General features: G+C 49.9%; 1 protein-coding gene across 3 annotated transcripts; it reads left to right on the top strand.

Moving 5' to 3' along the window:
* The first annotated feature begins 349 nt into the window (after positions 1–349).
* LOC111944359 (uncharacterized) lies at positions 350–22,944 on the top strand. 3 transcript variants are annotated; one of them, XM_086867341.1, is made up of 21 exons: positions 350–1,005; positions 1,787–1,824; positions 2,262–2,381; positions 3,173–3,276; positions 4,222–4,360; positions 4,506–4,699; positions 6,072–6,199; positions 6,382–6,551; positions 7,321–7,383; positions 7,703–7,825; positions 8,354–8,516; positions 10,599–10,662; positions 11,852–11,900; positions 13,203–13,312; positions 14,151–14,268; positions 15,098–15,197; positions 15,631–15,827; positions 17,398–17,532; positions 18,724–18,930; positions 19,121–19,269; positions 22,766–22,944. In XM_086867341.1, exons 1-19 carry the CDS (start codon positions 438–440, stop codon positions 18,766–18,768), a joined length of 2,628 nt encoding a protein of 875 aa, XP_086723467.1. In that variant the 5' UTR covers positions 350–437; the 3' UTR covers positions 18,769–18,930; positions 19,121–19,269; positions 22,766–22,944. The 3 variants fall into 3 exon arrangements, with proteins under 3 accessions (XP_086723467.1, XP_086723466.1, XP_086723465.1); XM_086867340.1 differs by lacking the exon at positions 22,766–22,944 and adding an exon at positions 19,621–19,793 and having other exon boundaries at positions 19,124–19,269; XM_086867339.1 differs by lacking the exon at positions 22,766–22,944 and adding an exon at positions 19,621–19,793.
* The last annotated feature ends 381 nt before the right edge of the window (positions 22,945–23,325 follow it).

Below are 23,325 nucleotides of genomic sequence, written 5' to 3'. Positions count from 1 at the left end.
GGCACTGCCATACTGTCCCTGCCATACTGACAACACAAATGCTGCTCCAGTGTCATGCAAACACCTCTGGCTAGTTTGTTACTTGGCACTTTTTCCCCCCTATGGTATCCTTGTTCCTTCAGCGAGCCTACAGTGTGCTGGTCGATGTTAGCCATGCAGTAAATGGGCAGGCATGACAAGCATTTCAATTAAGGGGACTCTCCGGGATATTACCAAAGCATGATTGCACCCATAGAAATGAAGCAAGTGTTACTTGTTTTAGTCAGAAGCACTGGTGGCCAAAGGAGAGGGTGCATGTGCTTGGGGCCTGTTTAGTGTTACTCTTGGATCCTTTGAGCTATGGGTTCTGGACTGCAAGGAGGGTTTGTGCTGCTTTGGGACAGACGAGAACTTTCTGGGCTTTCTTTTGCATTAGCTGCAGAGAAGGTTCTGTTACTATGCATAAATTCACAGACCCACCTAGAGCGGCTGCTATTGTGATGTCAGCGGAGGGCTGCCACGTCACAGCGTGGTCAGGGGGAGGTTGCCCTGGTGCACGCACAGCGTCAGCGTCCAGAGCGGCTCTTGGCGTGCTCGTTGCAGGAGGACCCTGTGTTGAGGTGTTCTCAGGCAACACTCTGTGCCCTGGAAAGGGAATCTTTTTCTTTTGCCTGCCGTTGTACGAGTCTGTGGACTCGTGTAGGCATCCTTTTGTTTTCCCCTACGGTTGTAGGGTCTGCAGACACGTACAGGTGTCTTTGCTTTTTCCTTTTTCGTTCTACGAACTGCAGATTTTGCAGGTGTCTTTTGGGTTTTCTTTTCTTCTTGTACAGTCAGCGGATTGCTGCGCGTGCCTTTTTTTTTCTCATTTCCTTGCACAATCTGTGCAAGTGGGATTTTTTGTCATTTCTGTTTTCCGGCCTGCGGACTCGAGCAGCCCTGCTGAAACAATGGAGCAATTCCGCAGTGCTGTCGGCAGGGCTTTTGCGTCAGTGTCATCCTGCAAAATGTTCAAAGGCCTGAGACGTAAGTAGAGGCTTTTTCCTTGGGGCAGCACATTGGAACAAAAGTGCCATAAAGATGCCGTAAGTTTGGTAAAGCTCTTGCCAACAGCTTCAGCTAGAAAGGGGATGTCTCTTGGCCAGAAGGGTGTGGACAACTTCCAAAACACAGACTGGGAGAGCTTTGTAGGCATGATTCTAAAAACTGTGTGGTTCTCTCCAGAGCTGAGGGAAAGCAGCTTTTCTCTGCCTTCTGTCCTTAAAGAATGTGCTTGTCTAACTTGAGCCTCTCTGTGTGCTACAGTAGCGATTGGCTTTGCGCTGAAGGGGAAAGTGCTGAGCAGTCTGTGTGTGCTCCTGAAGCCCAGAGCTGGGCCTGTACTCTATCCAAATGGAACTGCAAGCTCTAAGAGGGCTTTGGGGGAAGTTTTCTGGGCAATGGTTTACAACAATTGCATGGGAAGTACTGCACAAAGTTTAAAAAAATAAAAGTCCAGGGAGGAGAGGAGGAAAAGGCTGCTTTAGCTGTAGGGTGAACAGCGGGCTACAATGTAGACACGGACTGCTAAGGAACCATTTGCATTTTGCAGCCAAGTTTCTAGTTCCTTAGTGGCAAAGCCAACTCAGGTAGGCACAGCCTAGGGTAGTGCCCTGTAGCCTTGCTTGCTGAGCTAAAGAAGGGCTGCTTTAGGGAGGGAGGTTGTGAAAGGAAAATGCTTTCTGCTTGGGGGACCTTTTTCTGTGGGGTAGCCCAGCACAGACAGTTTTCCACCAGCACCTGGTTCATTTTCCCTTGTCTCCGGCAGGTTGTCTCAAACGTGGAAGGAATCAAGTCCATGGTTTGGTGAGTGAGAAGGACACCCTTGACATTCCTGGTTTCCAAGAATTGTGGAGCAAGCTGTGGGCTTGGCCTGGTGCACTCGAGTGCCAGCCTGGCAGGCCAAAAGAAAGTCCACATCAGCGTTTGAATGAGCACTACCAAGAGGATTCCATCAGTTTCCTCCTTTTCCATTGAAGAAGTTTTTACTCATGAAAGTCAACTTTTCTGACAGGAGGCTGCCCGCCAATTGTAGCCAGGCTAAAATATCTCCCTTATATCAGAAGCATATGCAGTCCTGGCCAAACATTAGTCTCATCAGCCCACTTGTTCAAGTGGCTGAGGATTCCACTTCTATCCAAATTCATGACATCTCCCTAGGACAGCTGGGGATGGAGCTCAGGAGAAACAAGGCTCTCAATGACAGCTCACTGCCTGTCCCTCACACCCCTGTCTGTCTGCAGAGCAGCACACCAGCAGCAGAACCTCCTGTGGCTCGCCCTGTGCCTCCAGAGGCTGAAGGGGAGGCAAAGGATAACAATCCCGCCCGTGTTGTCAGTCCAGGGCCTGAGCATCCTGAACCAGTAAGTGCTAGCTTTGGTTGCTCCAGTGCAAAGCTTTGGTGCAGTGCAGGGCTGCAAGTTCCTGATCAGGCAGCGCTGGCCATTTGTGGCTGAAGATGCTGAGGCCTGGAGTCCTGCCATGACCTGGCTCTTATGCCCAGCCACTGACACCTGGGAATTGGCATCTGAACTTTCACATGCCGACATCGTTCTGACTGTGAACTTCCCTTGGTGTCAGATGAGCGGTAGCATGCTGTCCTTGAGTGCTACTGGTGGCAAAGTGAGCCCCTTTGTGCCCAGTGTGTGTGCAGGCTCCCTGCTGTCAGCAGAGAGAGCGGTCCCAAGGCACAGCTCACAGCCTTGTGGGGTACGCAGGACCTACTGTGTCCTGCAGGGACCTGCCCCTCTGCATGCACTGTCGAAGTAGCTACAGTCACCGCTTTGACTGCACCCTGTACTTTGACATGACCCAAGTTTGCTGAGAAGAATCCTGAGCAGCTCTGCATGGCAGAGACAAGCCCCGTCTCTGAAAGGCTGCAACACAGTTCCTGTTGGCTGCTCCCTAATGCTTGAGATCCTGAGGGGAAGCCAGTTGATCAGAATGGAGCAGGGAACTGTTCCTTGCACCTATTCAGACACTTCCATAGCAACTCAAGGGTTATGTACTTACTCCCATCAACAGCCCCACACAACAGGTTTTGCCTTCAGGTGAGCTGCATCTGCGCTTGCTGCTTCTCCCAGCTCTCAGGAGACAACCTGCCTGCTCCTTATTGCTTTCTTGTTTGTGCTTTTTCCCTGCCCATCCCTTGCAGGCCCCAAGACCAGAGCTTCCTGCCAGTCAGGACTCCTTGGGCCGGGCAGGAAAGGCAGAGCGGCAGCAGAGGATGGATAGAGCGCCAAGAGCCCTGGAGTTCAGGTGTGTGCTAAGCTTTCTTGCTTTCTCCGAGCAGGGCTGGGCCTTGCTGGCCTTTAGGAAGCCCAGGGTCAAAGAATGAATTTGGCTTTCTCGCTGTTGAACTTGCCCAGCATAGTCAGGGAAAGGCAGCCCGTGGGCAGGTCTGGCTGCCGACCGACCTACAGCATAGATACCTCCTGGGACTCCCTCCTCCTACCTTGACAAAAAGCATTCCAAACTGGACCAGAGCAGAAGCAAGGGAGCTTCAGGCTGGGCCTAGGGACAAGCAGTGACCGTAAAGCCTATCATGCAGCAGAAGAAGCGCCTCAGAGAGCTTGTGCACATTCCACCTCTGGAAATTTGGAAGCCCAGCTGCTGGATAGAGCCTTGGGCAGCCTGTCCACATGCCATAGCTGACCCCAGGTGCTTGGAGCTGCAGACTGGGCTGCAAGCTTCCTGGAGTCCCTGCAAGCCGTAAGCATCTCGGGATCCTTTGGTTCTTGGCTTGGAACTTCATACCCATCTCCTCCCCAAGCTATAGCTTGCAGGCTCTTTCCTTCTTGCACTAGTGAAAGCAAGAGTAATTGTGGCAGTACTCATCTGCATTTCCCAAGCCTGTCTTAGGCAAAGAAGAACTTTTGCAAGTCTGGCATCCAGTGGACCAGATAGAGAGGAGCGTAAGACCTAGCGGGCAGGAAGCTGTGAAGCTGATGGAAGCGGAGCTTTCTGGAAATGTTTTGTAGTTTCTGGAAGCTTCTTTGCTTCCTCACTGGTGACTCTTTCACCGGCAGGAATGACAAAGAGTGATGCTTGGTCTAGTGGGGTCATTCCAGCATTGTACAGAGGTGGACCTAGAGGGCTGTAGGAAGTCCCTGAGACTGCCTTCCTTGGGACATGGTGTGGATTTGTGGTTTTGCAAGGAGACTGTTGCTATTAAAGGCTTGTTGGTCTGTCCCCCTGTCATAGATGGAAGGAGTTGGCTGCATTTGAGGGAAAGCGCCACTCCTCACCAGACAGGGCGTTTGAAGCGGCACCTGAGACAGCAGAGGAATCACAGCTTCAGAGATCTCTGCTGAAGGAGGAAGTTCCTCTGGCAGTGACAAAGGTAGCACTCACCTTGTTGCTAGGCAGCACCTGTGGGAGAGGGAGCTGCCCTTAGCAAGTCTTCCCCGAATGCTGCTTCTGGCAGCAAGCTACGACTGAGACTGTGTTGTTGTTCTTCCTGGAAAATGGTGCCCCTCTGCTTCCAGGTTTGCCGCTCGCAGCGGCCAGCACACAGGACTCTGGAGAAGCTACTCCAGGAGTTCTCTCGCCAAGGGCACACGCTGTCCCAGGTGTGCAAAGAGAAGGCAGTGCTGGCGGAAGAGAACGCTGCCCTGCAAGCCCGACTGGCAGCCACAGAGCGGGACCTACGAGGCCTTTTGGAGCAGCTGGCAGAGGCCAGGTAAAGGCAGGGATGAGACCCAGCGTGGGCCATTGTTGAAGGTCTGGAGTGACCAAGGTGCTGAGCGTTATGTTAGGATTTATTGGCTCCTGCGTGCTCTCCAGATGGTTCTCGGACAGAGAAGCAAAGAGACATGAGAAAAAAGAAAAGCATACTGTGGCCTGAGTGTTCTTTCTCTGCCAGCTCAAGCTCTCACAGCTCTTTTTGAACACCCGCTTGGGATCCTTTGCACCTTCGTGTGACAAGTGCAAAGCAAGCCAACATGGTACTGCATTTAGTACCAGGGAAACAGTGCAGATGTCTGCTGGAACCGGACGTTTCCCTCTGCTTTTGGTTTCTCCGTCAGTGCATCTGAACATCACTATTTCCTTGCCCAGGAGTTTGACATGACATTTTCAGAATTCAAGGCTCCTACGTGTGAATGTTGTGAGTAGGGATGCGGCACTTGGGGTGATGCTGGACATTCATGCTGAAAATCTTGAGGTCCTTCTGAGATAACTTTTGTGAGGAGGTATGGTGCAGGACCTAGAGTTGCTTGCAAGCAGCAGCAGCAGCAGCAGCAGCAGCAGCAGGGAAAGAAAGGTCTTGTGTGCCTTCTTGACAGTCCCTGAGGATTCTTGCTGAGCACTGATTCTTGCTCACTTGTCCATTCAGCTCTGGAACCTGTCAAGGTTTCTGTGGCTGGTCTCTCTTCTTTTCAAAGAGTGCCAAAACATTTTGGGCAGTGCAGACTTATTTAGCCAAAACTAAAGGTGGCAGTTATTGTTATTCATGATATTCCAGTAATTTAAATGGCAGGATACATGCCCCTCCTGCCAGAGAGTTCATTTTCAGATGAAAGCCTAGTTCTGGTTTCTCTCTGCTCTTGGTGCTGCTAGAAGCTGCAGCTCTCATGTATGGTTCGGTGCATTCCTTCAGTGCCTTGAACTTAGAGAGGGTGTGGAAAATAAAGTATCTCTTACGTACACCGTGAATGGCATAAAGCATGGATGAAACAGCCAGGAGAGCACGGTGCTCTGTCCCCCTGCAGAGTGACTTGGAATTGCAGATGAGCTCAGGGCTTTTGCTTGCTGCTAGAGATTTTGTGGGCACAGCCACCCGTGTGGGATATGTGAGGGAAGAGCAATTTGAGCTTTGGCTGCTGAGATCAAGCTCAGCTGGGCTTTCTGTGCTGGGCTAGGTCGTGGGGAAAGGCTGGCCAATCTCCTGGAAGGGTCGGCTTTGCTATTTGAAGTGGTAGAAATAGTCTTGCTCTATCTGCATTTCCATGCCAGCTGTTTTCCATACTCAGGTGCAGGGATCTTAAGGCACTTACTGGAAAAACTGCCCGTGTGTGCCACGAACAATTTGTCCTCATCTTCACAACTTGTAGGACAGAGAAGGAGAGCTTGCAATGCAGCCTGTTGGAGGCTCTGCAGCAGGTGTCGGAGCTGGAGATCACCAGGAGCCGTCTGGAAGGCCAAGTAGGCACAGCCATGCAGGCCAAGGAGCTGATACTTGGTGAGAGCCTCGTGCGCTTTGTTTCTGGTGATGGCCCTGCCTAGTGCAGTTGCTCCCAAGGCAGCTCTGTCAGCAGGGCTTCCGAGGAGTGAAGGGGCTGGGGGCAGGTCCCTCCTTGCCTGAATCTGAAAGGGGTGATGTTCAGCAGAGTCTTTGACTGTTGTTGTTTGTCGCGTTTGCAGAGGATGTCAGGGGCCTTCGTTGTGAGCTGCAAGCTGTAAGATCTTTCAGCAAGCAGCAATGTGAAGAAATGGCCCAACAGCTCCGCTTGGCAGAAGAGCAGTTCAGCAAGGCTCTGAGACTCTGGCAATCTGCTCAGGAGGAGGAGAAAAGGAAGCTCCTGCAAGAACAGGTAGGAAGCAATACACACCTGAACTTTTCAGGCAAGCTTGGTGGGCTGGCTTAGCAGAATAGCAGCCTGAGAATGGGACATGGCCGCAAGCCTCTGCTGCAGGCCTGACGTTGCTGGGCCAGGCAGCAGAGGGCTTCAAGGGCTCAGACTTGAAGGGCTGTGAATGCCCAGAGGAGGGTGCTGGGGCACTGAACACAGCCACGGTTTCAGGGAGGCCATGAGCCACGCTCCCCTGGAGGCTGGGTGGTCGCACACAAAGCACGGCAGTGAAGGGGCAGGACCTTGCTGACACCCTGGTACCGTGTAGCAGTCTGCTGACCTTGCTGCCACCTGCAGTCCCAGCAACTGCCTTCCTTGCTTTCTGTCCTTGCACGGTGGACAGAGCTCTTCCCTTTGGGCTTGAAGCATACGCAACAGGCCCCCTGTTGCTGGTATTTCAGCTGGTGGCCTGTCTTGTGACTCCGGCTTTGGGGTGCTGGCCTCCTCCTCATCCTGCAGTCCACCTGCAGCTTTTCCTTGATCAAAGGGTAGGGGACTTTGAAAAGAAGTCTTCCCCCTTCTTTCAGAGCGGGGAAGGAAGGTGGCATCCCCTTTCCTTCCAGCTGCTGACACTCCTCCAAAGTTTCTTGTCAGGACAGAAGTGCTGGAGGGCACAGAGCCACTACTGTGCACTCAGCAGCAGGGGGCTGTGGGAGGGATGAAGCTTCCATTGTTTTCTTTGGGGAGCATGGCTGGGACTTCATCTGGAAGTGTCTATTCCTCTCATCAGGAAAGACGGCTGAAACAACAGCGTTTGAAGGTGCTGGAGCAGCGGGAACACTTCCTGGCAGAGGTACAGAGGGAGCAGGAGAAAAGGGTGCTTGAGATGAAGCAGGAGATTGCCGTAATGCAACCTGAAGAAGAAAAGATGGGAACCAGGGCTGGTCAAGATGCAAAGAGAATGCCGAGGGTGTTTGGACGCTTCTGGGGCTCCTTATGGGCACTGCTTCTCCAGACACTGTGTGTGTGGGTGGGATTGTGTCTTAGCTGGCCCTTGGTAAACAGGAGAAGGAGAGCAAATTGCTTTTGGAAAGCGTGAGCACATGAGTCTTGGTTGCCACACAGCTGGTGGGTGGGAAGTTTGAAGGCGTCTTCTCTTTGTTTCTGTGCAGCTCCAGCGCCAGAAGGCTGCTCATTTAGACAAGGTGTGCCGCCTGCAGCGAGAGCTAAACCAAAGGCAGCGGCAGGTAGAGCAGCTGAGGCAGGAGCTGAAGGAGGAGCGAGAGAATGTGCAGGTGAGCCTGACAAGCCAGGTAGCAGAGGGAAGGGCAGTAGCAGGGGCATGAACGGTAGATATCAGGAAAGGGGAGGCAAGGACTAGTGCAAGCAGGGAGCCTGGCAGGCTCCAGGGCTGAGCACCAGGAAGAAGAATTAGGATGGAAGGCTTAGAGCTGGGTAGAGCAGCAGAAAAAAGTGGATGAAGTGAAGAGCTTTTGAGACTGGGAAATGAGAAACGTGAGCGAGATGGCAAGTGCTAGTAAGAATTCAGATTCTGAACAGCTTGTCCCTGTCCATGGTGAATGCAGTCCACAGGACAGGCTGAAATGGAAAGCTGTTCTTTCCCTTTCACTGTCTCTACTAGGGCTGGCTGTGACAAGCTGTCGTCTCTGGCTGCTTACGGGGGTTTGACTTGGGCTGGAAGAATTGACAGCTCAGCTTGCAGCCTAACCCAAGTGTTGTTCCTAAGGGCTGGCCTTTAAAGTGTGCTGTCGGGGGCATCTCTGCCACTCACCTTTCTGACACCAAGACATTTCTTGTCCCAGATGGACGTGGGCTCTGCCATTGGAGATGCATCTGCAGCAGCATCCTCCGAAGAAGCCTCCTCTCCACAGCCTGAAGAGCCGAGAGTGAGCAGTCTGCCCTGTTCAGGCCAGGAGCCAGAGCAGCTGTGCCAGGACGGAGAGAACCAGGGCTTGGAGCAATTGAGTAAGTCCTGTGCATTCTTTGTCCAAATGAGCAGTGTATTGATGTGTGTGTGCCTCAGCATGTTCCTCCTCCCTTGGGTGTCAGACAGACATTTTGGACCCCCTACAGAAGCCATAGTGGTGCTTGGAAGCAGCCAGGGAGAACTTTGGGGCACTGCTTTTGCTTTTCAGGGCAGCTGGGAGTGGGAGGGCTTTGCCTGAGCTTCCTGCCCTGTGCAGTAAAGGCAAAAGCAGGGATTGTTTCCCAAGCAGCAGAAGGCTGCCACCCAGCAAATGGCCCAGTCAACGTGTGTGTGCTGCTCTGGCCAAGCTGATCAGAGCAGATGGCTTCCTAGATTGCCTTTAGGCTCCTGCCTTGTCACCAGTCACTGGAGACCAAATACTCCAGAGAAATGGATTGGCTGTGTGGCTGGTTCCCCATTACTGCTGTTTTTATGACTGTTAGTACTTCTGCTATTCCTTCTTCAGTTTGTTTGGATAAGAATTCTACATTCTGCTTGGCTCAGCATCCTTGGAAAGAACATCAGGTGACAGCACCAATAAGAGTGGAAGAGGTCTAATAGTAGGCCTCAAAAGTTAAAATATTCTGTTCTTAGATAAATCCCTAGGAATCAGAGAGAAAGTGCTGTTTCCAAAGTGCAGCAAAAGAAGAGAAACAGGATACTTTTTTTACAATCCCTCTTTGATATTTTAGCTGTTTGCTTGGGACAATGCATTAGAGAGACACATCTATGTGGCGCACTGAGATAAAACTGCCCTGCAGGCAGTTCTCAGAAGGAAGCCTGCAGCCCCTCTGCTGCATGTTCCTCTGGTACCGCGGTGCCACTTTGTCACAGCTAATGCCCAGCTGGTAAATACTCTTGGAAAGCCAAGACCTGGCCCTCATCCCTGCACAGATCATACTCTAGGAAAGCACAGCAAGGCCTTGGTGAGTCTGCAGTACAACCTAGTTGCTTCTTGCACGTTATAGCTGCCAGGGCAGGGCTGTCAGAGAATAACTGGTCGGCTACAGAACAGAGCCCAGTTTCCTCAGTGTCTGCCATCAGCTGCTGGGACAAAAGGGGCATTGATCTACTCCCCCATGGATCTGAACTCAATGACACTCATGGTGTGTCTTGAGTGGGGTCAACAGCTTGTAACGGGGCTCGGTCTGGCTCTGGCCTCTTCTCAATGGTTGTCAGTGGCCACTTGTTGGCTCTGCCAAGCTTTTTGTCATGTCTGCCCTGCCACTGATGGCTGGTGTGACTGCAGAGGCTGGAGCCTTCCTGAGCTGTGAGACTTCAGCTGCCTCCCCATTGCTGCAGCTTTGCCTGGACTCATGAAAGGATCAGCATCTCACTTGGGCAGCTGTCTGTGCCACGGCAGTGCCCGAGGAGCGGCGCTGTCCTTGTTACCCGTCTCGGCTGTGCCCATTTGGGAAGATGGGACACGTGGGCGGTCTTCAAGAGGTCGAGTCCAGTGCAAGCGACTGCTGCTCCCCAGGCTGAAGACAAGCAGTTGTAATTCTTCAGAAAATGGGGAATAGGCAAAATTGTCTTCAGAACTTAGCCTGCTCATCCATGAAGAGGGCCCTAATTCTAACAGCAATTTTTCTTGGTTGTAGAGAACAATCAGCAAAGCACGCTTTAGGCAAACTGCTGAGAGGTAGAGGAAGTCCCCTCTTCTGCTGGAATTCACTTTGCAATATTCCTTCCGCTCTGCAAAAAGCAGCTGCGGATAAAAATTCCTCCCAGATCCCAGGCTGCATTTAATCTCTCAAGTCGGAAAGCTTTTGAAAATCACTTGCCTTGGTGTCTGTTCTTTTCTGATCTCTGTCTGCTCTGAGGGTTTCTCCATGGCCTTAGTTTCCTTTCAAGGTAACCCTTCAAAGGAGCGTGGAGAATCAGACCCTGTGCAGGCCATGTGTGCTGCAGAGCTGCCTGTCTTGCTACGGAGCTGCTGTTGTTGTTGTTCTTGTTGATGTTATGGTTAGCCAAGCAACCATCAATTGCCCTGAGCCCCAGAGAATGGAGCTGAGTTTCAGATGTGCAGGAAGTCGGTATCTCTGTTTTGAAGTTTGCTTCTTGCATTTTGTTTCTTTCAGGGAGTGTTGTGAGTGTGGCAGATCCAAAACAGAAATACACTGGATGGAAATTTATTGGCAGTGGGTGAGTGCAGCCAATCTTACTTCTGCAGAAGCATGGGCCAGCTCTTTTGCTGGTGCAATATCAAGTGGGAAGTCAGGCAAGCTGCAAGCTTCTTCACACCCCGGCTTTAGATTGTCCCTGTCTCAGTCCTGATCACAGGGCATCATCAAAGGTAACTGCATGCTGACAATGTCTTGCCTGCCGCAAGAAGCAGTGTTGTAGTGCATCTAGAAATCTTGGTACCTCCCAAGGGTAAAACTCACCTCTGGTTTGTGGAATGTTAGTTCCTACCTGAAAACCTTCTTTCCCTCCCCCCCCTTCCCATTGGCTGTGACCTTCCCTGCATCCCCTAATCACCTCTGCCCAATGGTATAAGAGATAAGATCCAGAGCATTTCGTGCTCTCTCTTGCCCCGGATGGACAACAGACAATAAACCCGGGATTATTCCAGCAAGTTTGAGCCTCCTGTGTCTAGATACTTTGAGTCCGTGTTGTATCCACTCCAGGACCCCCTCTGCCGCCTGTGCCCAGAGACCAGCAGGCTCCACAGGGGGTGGGACAGAGGGGTCCCAGCAGGGAGTTGGATAGTAACAAAGCAGGGCCTGGAAACCCTCCTGTCCCTCAAGCGTGTGGCACCAGTTTGCTTCTTTTCCTAGGAGACATGGTTTTGTATGATTCCAAGTCATACGGCCACACTGATGAAGGAAGAAGAACCTGAGAGAGCAGCTTCCCACCTGAAGCTGCTGTCAGGTCACTGCTCTCAGTAGCATTTCCTTCCAATCTTTTGCTGAAAGCAATATTCCGTGCTCAGGACAATAAGAAAGGCTGTGTGGTGTTGCCCGAGTTTGGCAGATGGAATCAAAAGAGAGCGGGGAGAAGGAGGCCCAACAGGACTTTGTGTTTCATTTCCTGGAAAGGAACGCCACACGCACAGACCCAAGAAGGAAAAGGCCAAGAAAACCCCTGCATCCATGACCTAGTGTGTACATTTGGGATTGGCAGTAGCCCTTTTTTCTTCCTGTTGGACTGAGCTTTCCTCTAGGACACGCTGCATGGCAGAGGATTGCTGGGCTGCTGTGCTATTGGCTGAAGAGGAGACAAAGCCCCGTGTTTTAGAGACACTCCGGGCAGCAGAGAGCTCCTGCCTGGGCTGCCTTTCACTTCTCAGCACTGAACGGCTTCTCTGTTCTTGGCTCTCTTCTGTTTCTAGGGGTTTTGGAACTGTTTATAAGGCCTTTGACGCTGCCACAGGACAAGCGGTAAGTGCCAAGAGCCCTCGCAGATTTTGCTGCTCTGGAGTGCTTTTCCTTGCAATGTGATCTGATGGCAGAGCTTTGGGCTGCCTGTCTTTGCTGCAAAGGCTGTCCCACACAAGTAGCCTGCTTAGAGCCTAGAGGCAGGCTAAAAATTTCACGTTGCTGAGACTTGGCCTTGCATCCTGAATTAATGCAAGGATAGCAGTGTTGTCCTTCAGAGAAGGACACACTAGCTTGGACTTACTGGATAAATATGCCTAGATTAGCTGATGGCAACAGCTGTCATTCTGGCCCAATTCCTCTCAAGCCTGCATTCAGACATAGATAGGATTTCCCACTGTATTCCATCCTGTGGTTTGGTCTGAAAATATAATGCAAGACCGAAGGAAGGAGAGATCTTGTCTGGAGCACAGCTGACTGTGTTGCACTCCTGGGACACCTGGTTCACACACACACACACACACAAACACACACACACATGCACATCAATGAGAAGGAGTTGATGAAGAACCTTACATAATACAACCTTGTGCTGGTCCTGTGTCGGTGACATTCCTTTATAGTGATGCTGTTTGTAGTGAACAGACATGGTGGTGCCTTGGAGAGTCCCACTGCTCTTTGGGGCTGAAAGTCCTGAATTCTCATTTCTGGCTCTCAGCAAATACAATTCCATCTTCCTGGTGCCTCCTTATCCACCTGCCGTGCTCAGGAACCACACTTGGAGGGAGGTCTACAAGGCATCCAAAAGCCCTAAACCCCGCTTATAACCTGGGCTGTATCCACAGACTACCACAGAAAGGATTATTTGTTTTAAAACCCACAAAATAATGACAATCTAAGCCATGTTCAAGAATGTTCTTCAGAGATGCAAACTCCAAACTGAAGCTGTTAGCATGTGCTAGGATTGTAACTTTACTTTGAGTCATCATGGAGATCTTTTCTGGGCAGCATTTTCTCTGTAATCGAGGTATGTATTTACTTTGGGGCACAATCACGAATGGCAGCAGTCTCTGAAAAGCTGGTCAAAGCCCCTAGAAATGCTAATGTATTTCCAGTGGTTTCAATTTATTTGCATGGGAGCAAAATTTCATTTGGCTTGCAAAACATGTGTAAATGATAATAGCAGTGGTGATCAACGAAGTCCATTAGTGAAGTCTGCAGGTGCAGAGAGGGTTGTTAGCACTTTGTGGTTGATAGTTTAGAGATTCCTTTTTTACCGAGGTGGCAAGGCATCCTGGCCTGCGAGCATGCAGACAAAGAGGTTCTTGTAATGTCTGTTCCTGATGGCTTTCAACGGCATTGTAGGTGGCCATAAAGAAATTCGATCTCCGGCACCAGGGCTGCAAGCAAGTCAAGAAAGAAATCCTGGTCATGAAGGAAATGAAGAACCCCAATATTGTCACCTACCTCGAAAGGTAAGCAGTCCTGGTATTTTTCTAGGAATGTTGTTTTCCATGCTTGCAAGGCAAAGGTTTAAAAGCTCTTTACTCACTGGCAGAAAATGGATCTTTCCATTAACATCCATCCACTCCTGGGCAAGGCATGGCAGGAGATTGCATTTTGTCCCCATGAATGGTTCCTGGCATAAAGAGCTTGAAGATTGTCCCCAGAAACCTGGCTCTCTTACTGTGCCAGCAGCCTGTGTGTTCACTCGCTGCATGTTCTTTTGCTGGTTTGGGGCTGGATTTTTCCCAAGGCTTGGAGGAGAAGTGCTGAGAAAGCATCACAGAAATTATTTCCCTTGCGCTGTTCGCACTATTATCCACTGCCTTGCAGGCCAAAAGAGTAGGCTGGGAGATACATAACTTTCCAGGTTTGAAATTACTTTTGCCCGTGGTGACTGTCCTTTATGCACATTTTTCCAAAGGGTTTCCCCATTGCTGCAAACCTGCCTGTCCCGAATAAAAGCTGTGAAAACTGTGTCTCCTTCTTGCTGGAGATAATGGTGCAATTTGTTTATGAAGACGAAGAGGTAGCTGCTGGGATGTGTCCACTTCCAGATTAATCTTTGCCATCATAAAAATGCCTTTTTTCCCTGCTTGCCACCTAAGCCATCTCCTTTGCTGCAGTTGTGCCTTTGTCATTTGGAAGGCACAGGCTGCCAGCAGTGGATAGCCTAGGTGCAGTGTGTCTTCATTGTATTCTGTCTTCATTTAGCAGTGACCTGGAAACAAAACTCTACCTTAGGCTTTTCTTCCAAAAGGCAATGGAGCTGTGCGCGTTCAGCTCTGTGCTGTTGTTTTCATCTTCCAGCTACCTTGCCAATGAGGCTGTGTGGCTGGTGTTGGAGTACATGGATGGAGGCTCTTTAGCTGGTGTGCTCCAGATGAAAGCAATGGCTGTAGGACACATAGCAACTGTCTGTCAGGAGGTAAGGAATCTTTCTGCTTGTGCTTGGCATGCCTTGGAGAGGCTCGACATTTGAAAGTGCTGCTGAGTGAGTGGGTCCACGTTCAGAGCTTTCTTTCTGCGGTGTTCTTATGCTTCAGAGAAGAAAGGGCATCTGGACTGAAGTGCCTGCTGGTGTCCCTGCCCTTACTATAGTTTCTTCTTTACTCTTATCTACCATTGTTGAACTCTTCACCTCTTTTGCCCTTTTCTTTTCTGCACTTTGCCTCTCCAAGCCTTTGCTCAGAACCATCCTGCATTGCCTTCTTTGTACTTCTGTAAGTGCAAAGGTGCTGCTGTCTGAGTTTTGAACCTACGGCAGAGCCAAAGAGAGACCCTCCTCTCACAGGTCTCAGCTTCAAAGGATGGCATAGCCCCCACCATGGTGCTTGCCGCTGAAAGCTGACGAGTGAGCTACTTCCGAGTCTGCTGTCCAGGCAGCCGTATAACCCTTGTCCTCCAGTCTCCCACCTGACAGGGATCCCTTGGTACCCAAGGCAGGGAGTTTTTCTCTTTTGGCAAGCCCTTGTTTGTCCTCCGGATGGCAAGAGCACATGCACTGCAGCAACGCTCATTCCCACTGGCTTTGCAGGGTACAGTCTTGAGCAAGGACTGATGTTTCCCCCTCAGCAACTAATATGCCTCCCCTTAAAAAGACCCTGCTCTCCTAGGGCTGCAGCAGTGAGCTCTTGCTCCTGCCAGTACTCAGTGTTCCTTTGAGATCTGTGAATCCTCAGGAGCATTTTCCTTTTGCGTGTGATGAAGTCAAATCAGGCTAACTTTTGGTCTCCTGTTTCTTCTTTCTCTCCCAGTGCCTGAGAGGCCTGGCTTTCCTTCATGCCAACAACATCATCCACAGAGACATCAAAAGTGGAAACATCCTTCTGGGCCTGGATGGCTCTGTCAAGTTGGGTGGGTATTCCTGGTCATGCACAGCGCTCGGGGCAGCCGCTGTGGGGCTGCTTTTGAGTGGCTGCCAGGTGTCCAGCAGTGGTGCTGGTGAGAGTGCACAGAGCTCTCCTGCACGCTCGGGGCGCTGCTGCAAGGTGCTGAGAGGTCTAGAGAGCAACAAGGCATCAGGAGGAACTTTGGTTAGCTCGTGTCCTTTCCAGAGGGAGGGAGGGAGGTTCAATGTAAACCTTCAGATGAAGGAGGAAAAGCCGCGGTGTGAATGGTGGTGGGTTTGTTAAGCGGACAATGCCCAATTTGCTTGGCTGCAGCCCTGAGGAAAGAGAGCACAGCTGCTTTTCCAGCTCAATACAGCACTGCATCCTGAGACTTGGAGTGAGGAACCCTTTGCCTTGGTTTCTTACTTCAATCCATGTTTGTTTGTTTTTCTCCTCAGCTGATTTTGGCCTTTGTGTTCAGTTCATCCCTGAGAAAAGAAAACCAAAGGCGAGGGTCGGGACCGCTTTCTGGATGGCACCCGAAGTTGTGAGGGGAGTGCCATACGGCCCCAAAGTGGACATCTGGTCCCTTGGCATCGTAGGAATAGAAATGGCCAAAGGAGAGGCTCCGTATATTCGGGAGAACCGTGCCAGGGTAAGGTGCAAATATGCCCAGATCCCAATGCCTCCTGGTCTGTCTCCATAAAATCCCTTTCCCACAACTTCAAGGGGTTCAAACTTTCAAGGTGTCGTGGTTTTAAACCAGTAACTAAAAAAACCTACTTATTTCTTGTTGTGAGATATGGATTAGAACAAGAGCAAAACAGGCTTAAGACTTAAAAGGAATAAAGACAGTTTATTAACAAACTACAAGAATAAGAATATCAGAATAAACTTTCAGAAAACCCCTTTATCTTTCACATCTTAACCATTTCTCTATACACATGACAACATAGAGACAAATAACTTTAGGATTCTGGTGGTTAAAAACAGTCTTAGTTCTTGCTACAGTCTTTCATCAGTCTTTGCAGAGAAACAGAAGTCTCTTTCTGTTAGCTTACGGAGTTTCTCACGAGAAAACTATTTTTTCATCATAGTTTTCTATTTCTCTAATGCCAGCTGCCCGGAAATCTGTCATTAGATCTTCTCCTCCCATTTCACATCTCCAAGGTGTGTATGGGTCACAGAGTTTAGGAATCTTATTTTTAAGGATAAGTTATTCAAAGGCAGAAGTCTTCTTCATTTGTCTCTGTGAGCCTTCCTGGAAAACAGTTTTCTCTTTGCCCCCAAAGCTTCAAAATCTTCACTCAACTCAATTCCAGCAACTCACAGTATCACAAGTACTCTCTCTCTCTTCTGCTCAAAAGTTACACTTTGAATATCTCATTCCTCCTAATACTCTTATCATGAATTAAAGGAGTCTTTTTATACTATTATTGTCCATCTCCATAGCTTTAACTGAAAGATATTTCAGCTGTAAAGCATCTCCTTATTCTCTCTTTCTTATTTAAACTTAACTCTTTTCTTCACTGTTTTTGGTAGTTCTATGATGTCTCCTCTATGTTGATTGTCTCTCTCTCTGTCTTTCTGAGAAAAGGAGTAATCTGTATGTTTATCCAGGTAGTAAAAGAATTAAAAGCTTTAAGAAAACTGCAAGAGTTCATGGTGTTAAGTTTCAGTCTAGCAGCAAAAACTGAAAACCAAGCTCGGCTGGCCAGCGCTGCTTCTCTTCTCCCTCCCCCCCCCTCCACCCCGCGGCCTTGTAGGCCTGGAGAGGGGGGGAGGAGGCCGAGACAGAGCCTGCTACCTTGTCCGAAGCCGGAAACCAAAGAGAACAAGAGAATTCTGTCTGTACTTCTTAGGGGGGTGTTTACAAGTTGAATTCACTTTTTAATGGTCAGATCTGCTGTCAATTCTTGAAAATGACCGATAATTGGTCAGGAGGGAAAAACTCCCATCAGCCACCAGCAGCTTCAACTTCCTCTCCCTCCAAGCTGTCTTAAAGGTAAAGCTACCCCATGACACAAGGTGACACCTGTTGGATGTTGGAATAGCTGGGGCTGCACTGGAGGAGCCCTTTCTTCTTTTGGGAGACAAGGCTCATCTCAAAGCCTCTGCTGGACAAGAAATTGCCACTGCAGACTGCAGCTTAAAATATGGGGACTAGGTGAGCAATTGAGGCAATGGATAAAACATATCGAGTCCCATGTTTCCTTTTTCTTCAGGCTACCTATCTGATCAGCACCCAAGGAATACCACATCTGGAAGAGCTCAGCCTACACCCGGGCTTGTGTGAATTCCTGGGCTGCTGCCTGCAGATGGATGTGGACAGGCGAGGCTCTGCCAAGGAACTTCTGAAGGTACAATGCAGAGCGGCTGCAGGCCAAACAGCTGTTCCCTGCCAAACAGGGTTTGCTCCTTGGCCCAACTCTGTAAGGTATCAGATGGGTTGTCCCCCCCATAGTAATCTCCGCTCCGGTTGCTTTTCAAATGAAAACCAAGCAGGATGCAAGACTGGTTGAGCTTGGAAGGGACCACTGAAGTTAATCTAGTCCAAACCCCCTGCTACTGGCAAGGACATCTTCAAGTAGATCAGGTTGCTCAGAGCCCCAGCCAAGCTGACCTTGAATGAGTCCAGGGCTGGGGCACCTGCCAGCTCTCTGGGCAACCTGTGCCAGCGTTTCAGCACTCTCCTGCTAAAGAGTTTCTTCCTTAGAGCCAATCTGAATGGACTCTCTTTTAGTTTCAAACCTTTTCTCCCTTGTCTCTTGCAATTTGCCCTGCTAATTAGATGTGTCCCCATCTTTCTCCAAAGCCCCTTCAATTATTGAACTTGTCTCCTTGGGGCTTGTCCTTCTCCAGGCCAAAGAAGCCCAGTTCTCACAGGTGTTCCTCAGAGGAGAGCTCCCAGCTTCTGGTCATTTCTGAGGCCCTCTTTTGCTCTCGGGTGCTGTTTTCAGGTTTACCTGCTAGCGAAGGAACTGAAGTATTGCAATGCTGGGGACAGAGGCCCACAGTGGGGTTTGGAAAACACAACGAAAGCAGTCCCTGACAAGCGGTTCTAGGTTGATCTGTGGGAAGGCAGGGGCTGTGGGAGGCTGACTGTGAGCCTCAGAGGGGACCCAGCTTGTCCCTCCTGCCCCACTCTTAGAAGTTGCTGCCAGCCAAACAAGGACAGCTGAGCAGCATTTGTGCCAGCCCCATGTGCTACCTGGCCCGGTCAAGTCAGTGAGAAGCGCTGCGGCTTTGCTGCCAGCTTTTGTGTTAGACAGGGAGCTGGTGACCAGGCCACTTCCTCGGCTGTCCCTGCTGTGGTGGAAGATGCCAGCCAGCACAGGAGGGGCAGGGCATGCTAAGGAACACACTTCTCTCCTTGCAAGCCAAGAAGAGAACTGAGTCTATTTGCACTTTGCTGCTTGTGTCTGTGCATTTCTGGGCACTAGAGGAAACCAGCTTGAGCCTGTTAGGAGCTCAGTTTGGAAAAGAATGGTTTCTTTTGCCTTTGTCTCTTGTAATTTGGTTTCTTTTGTTTCTCTTTCTTTCTTGGGCAGCATCCATTTCTCAAATTAGCCAAGCCTCTCTTCGGCCTCTTCTGACAGCCCGATTGCTGCCATCCCTGCAGCAAAGTAATGCAGGAAACAGAGGAGATGGCAAGGACCACTTCAGCACTTGGAGAACAGAGCCTCTGAGAACAGGCAGACACCCTGAGGAGCGAGGGGCCAGGAAACAACAGGCGGCCATCAGAACAGGAGGGGAAGGTGGCATCTCCTTTTTTCCCATCTGCTAATCCCCCTCCTAAACTTCTGGTTAGGACAGCATTGCTGGAAGGCACAAAGTCATTCCTAATGTGCACTTTGCAGATGGGGGGTTGTGTGAGGCATGCGGCGTGCACTGTTTTTTAGGGGAGCTTGGCTGGGACTTCATCTGGAAGTGTTTTCCTCCCCTCAGCAGGCAAACAAGATGGAACAACAGCGTTTGCAGGCACAGCAGCTGCTGGAGCAACGGGAACACTTCCCGGCAGAGGTGCAGAGGGAGCAGGAGAAATAGCGGCTTGAGATGAAGCAGGAAGTTGCCATCATTCAAGCTACCAAGAAGAGGTATGAAGCAGAGCCAATCAAGAGGCAAAGGGTGTGGACAGAGAGTTTGCGTGTTGTTTTGGACTCCTCTGGGCTCCTAATGGGCACACCTTCTCTGGACACTGACTGTCTCGGAGGGGTTTGTCTCTTAGCTGGCCCTTGTGACCCAGCAAATGGCCCAGTCAACGTGTGTGTGCTGGTCTGGCCAAGCTGAACAGAGCAGATGGCTTCCTAGATTGCCTTTAGACTCCTGCCTTGTCACCAGTCACTGGAGACCAAATGCTCCAGAGAAATGGATTGGCTGTGTGGCTGCTTTCCTACTGCTGCTGTTTTTATGACTTTTAGTTAGTACTTCTGCTATTCCTTCTACAGATCACAAGGGCCCCCGCCACATAAATCTCCACTCCAGGTGCTTTTCAAATGAAAATGAAGGAAACTTGCAGGGAAGTAATCAAGGAAGCAGAGAAGATGACCAGGTGCACTTCAGGATTACTTTCTCCAATGCCAGCTCACAGCCAGAATAAAAACATCTTTAAAACCCTCAAGCCAGTTGGAAGATTCCTTTCCTTGTCTCCCTGGGAATATGGCTCCACATTTACTTTGGAATTGCCCATTCTTTCTGAAATGTCCCTCCTGTGGCTATTCTGGTGCGCTTTGCAACTAGGAACAGACTCCTTTCTTTAGCAACTCCAGTCTACGCTGCCTTTGGAATATGGCCCGTTGGCCACTTTTTGCCCAGCCGTGGAACTTCTGCATGAAGAAGAAAGTGCAATTGCATTTCCAGACGAAGGCAAGGAAGAGCAGGGCAGCCAAAACATCCCCAACGTCCCCTCTTTTTGTTGCTGAATCTAAAAGCAGCATCTGTCATCCTGTCTCCAGGGCCCTTGGAGACAAGGGTGACAAACCCGGCCCTTTGACCTTCCAGCTAATTCCACAGGCCTAGCTGCTTTCAGCCACTGACCTATCCCATTGTATCATTGGCAATGCAACAGTGGCACCCTGGAGCTGTCAAGTGGGATTGCCAGCGATACAAAGTCTCCAAGTGGCTTGCAGGTGGTTTAGGAACTTAACATTACAACTTTGCCACTTCACTCTAAGGCTGGTTTAACCTTGGAAGCGTGGGAAACCTAAAGAATGGGGAAAAGAACTTGTCTAATTGTGCCTTTTGACTCCGAGAGACAAAATACTCAAGTCCTCTCATGATAAATATGAATGTAAATCCCAGCCATCACTGAACACAGTAGTACCTTTAAAGGGTTGTTCTAGCATTCAGCACTTTCAGGGATATTGCAGTGGTCCTACTCATTTGCAGCAACGTATGACTCGGTAGACGGTCACTGATTTGCCCTGAGAAATTTTGTGAGGCACTTTGCAAAGCTGTGCTCTTGGCAGAACACCATGCAAATTCTTCTTGCCTGACAGCTATCACGATTTTTGAAGGATCTTTTGCAGTCAATTGTAAGCACCTTTTTTGACATTCCATGATTCGCTGGGCAATTCATTCCAAGATGGTAGGGGCTGCCTTTTTAGGCTGCTGGGCTAAGATCATCCATTCTAAAGCATGTAAAGGGTCAGACCACTGAGTACCCCACTGTCCAATAACTGCAGGAGGATGGAATTCAACTGTGAATATGAACACAGTGACACCCACTTCTGGGCAAAGCTGGTGCACCTGTCTCTTTGTGAGGGTCTGCTCTACTATTTCAGAGTGGCTGTTGCTTCCGGGGTTAATTTCCTGCGGGAAGTCGGATCATCCTTTAGGAGGCAAAATATTAACTGCAAATTGTGGAGCAGTCAACCCTAGATAGGTTCTGAACCTGTTGATGGGACCCAGAAGTTTTTGGGCTTCATTCAAATTCTTCATTTTGGTCGACAATTGAATTACTTGAGCCTGTGTATTCTGATCCATAACTCTGAGCACAAGGTACTTCCAAGGTGGTTGCTGCTGTACCTCTCCTGGGGCCACTTGCAGCCCAAATGTTTTTAAGGATTGCACATTAGCATTAAAGGCTTGGCTGAATTAGTGAAAAATCTTTTTGAGTTAGAGTGGCTATTAAAATATCATCCATATAATGATGGATTCTATGTCCCTGGGAACTGTTCCCTTCCTGATGCTAATTGTCTGAACAACATACCATTGGCAAATTGTAGGGCTGGTTTTTGTACCTTGAGGAAGAATTTCCCTTTGATGATGCTCCACTGCTGCAGCATTATTAATGGAACACACTGTGAAGGTAAACTTTGGGGTATCATTTGGATGAAGTGGAACAATAAAGAGTCCTGCGGTGATTGTGATGTTAAATTGTATCCCCTTTTGTCCACCTAGCCCAGAAATAGGTTTTGTAGCCTTAAAACTTCATCTAAGAGGAAAAGTGAGTGGAGAAGAAGCGTCAAGTCTGTTATCAGAGACTGTACTTGCTCCCCCCACATCCAGGGATGGGGTTTTGACTACAGCACAGACAGACAACAAGGCACAGGTCGCCTTGGCTTTTCCAGCTAGCCAAAACAGAGAGATCTTCCTGGACTGTTTTCTTTCCCTTTTCTTTGAAACGGATTGAACCTGCTCTGGGCTGGGGACTCAGGGGAGCACCGGGAGCTTGCACCCGTGGACTACCGGGAGCCCAGTCTGGGCAGCGGCATTTTGCAGCACCAGAGGGATTGATAACAGAGCAAACATCCACAGGAAAGAGACCCTCTGAATTTTGTCATCTCTTCAGAGCGGTGAGAGGTTTTATCATTTGGTATTGGGCTCAATCTTGGGCTGGGTAGTGCTTTGCCTGTTAAATAAAGAGGTTTTTTCCAACTCTCTCAGAGAAATCTCTTCCCAAACTGGCTGGGGGTGGGAGAACAGGGCCACATGGGTTTGCATCCCGGGGGGTGTGGGCATTGGAGGTTTTCTCCCCATTTAGTCGTAAACCAGGACAGAAGGCCAGAGCTGTCTCTCAGAAGCAGGGAGGTCTCACAGGAAGGCACCTGCAGAGCCAGGCTGGAGCTGTGGGAGAGGGCTGGCTGGCAGGCTGCTAAGGGGGTGCTGGAAGCTGCTGAGGATGTCCTGTGCACTCCTTGTCAGATGGAGCAGGGTATTCTAGTGTGCGTGCCTCCAAATGAGCTGTACCACATGTTCCTCCTCCCTCTGGGGTCACACACACACTTTGGACTCCCTACAGAAGCCATTGTTGAGCTTGCAAGCAGCCAGGGAGCACTTGGGACATTCATTTTGTGAGGGCAGCTGGGAGTGGGAGGGCTTTGCCTGAGCTTCCTTCCCTGTGCAGTAAAGGCAAAAGCAGGGATTGTTTCCCGAGCAGCATTTGCCACCCAGCAAATGGCCCAGTCAACGTGTGTGTGCTGGTCTGGCCAAACTGAACAGAGCAGATGGCTTCCTAGATTGCCTTTAGACTCCTGCCTTGTCACCAGTCACTGGAGACCAAATGCTCCAGAGAAATGGATTGGCTGTGTGGCTGCTTTCCTACTGCTGCTGTTTTTATGACTGTTAGTACTTCTGCTATTCCTTCTACAGATCACAAGGGCCCCACCACATAAATCTCCACTCCAGGTGCTTTTCAAATGAAAATGAAGGAAATTTGCAGGGAAGCAATTGATGAAGCAGAGAAGATGTCCAGGTGCAATTCAGGATAACTTTCTCCAATGCCAGCTCACAGCCAGACTCAGAATAAAATCCTAGAAACCCTCAAGCCAGTTGCAAGATTCCCTTCCTTGTCTCCCAGGGAATACTGCTGTATGTTCCCCTTCTGAATTGTCCATTCTTTCTTAAAGATGAAATGTCCTTCCTATGGACCTTCTGGTGTGGTTTGGATTTGTGAGTGCTCTTCCTTTAGCAAGTGCAGCCTCCACTGCCTTTGGATTACATTCCAGCGGCCAAGTTTTTGCCCAGCCATGGACTTCTGCTTGAGGAAGAAAGTGCAATTGCATTTCCAGCCAAAAGGCTATGAAGAGCAGGGCAGCCAAAACATCCTGTGGGGATACAGCCTTTCAGCTGTGCACACAGAGGCTTGTGGTTCCTGCCTGGTGGAGATGGCACATCTCCTCTGGGACTGCTCCCGCTTCCCAGGTGGCCAT

Source organism: Cyanistes caeruleus, chromosome Z, assembly GCF_971803275.1.
Source record: "Cyanistes caeruleus chromosome Z, bCyaCae1.hap1.1, whole genome shotgun sequence".
NCBI lineage: Eukaryota > Metazoa > Chordata > Aves > Passeriformes > Paridae > Cyanistes > Cyanistes caeruleus.
The sequence above is the reverse complement of the archived record's forward strand: the minus strand, read 5'-3'. Positions and strand labels throughout refer to the sequence as shown.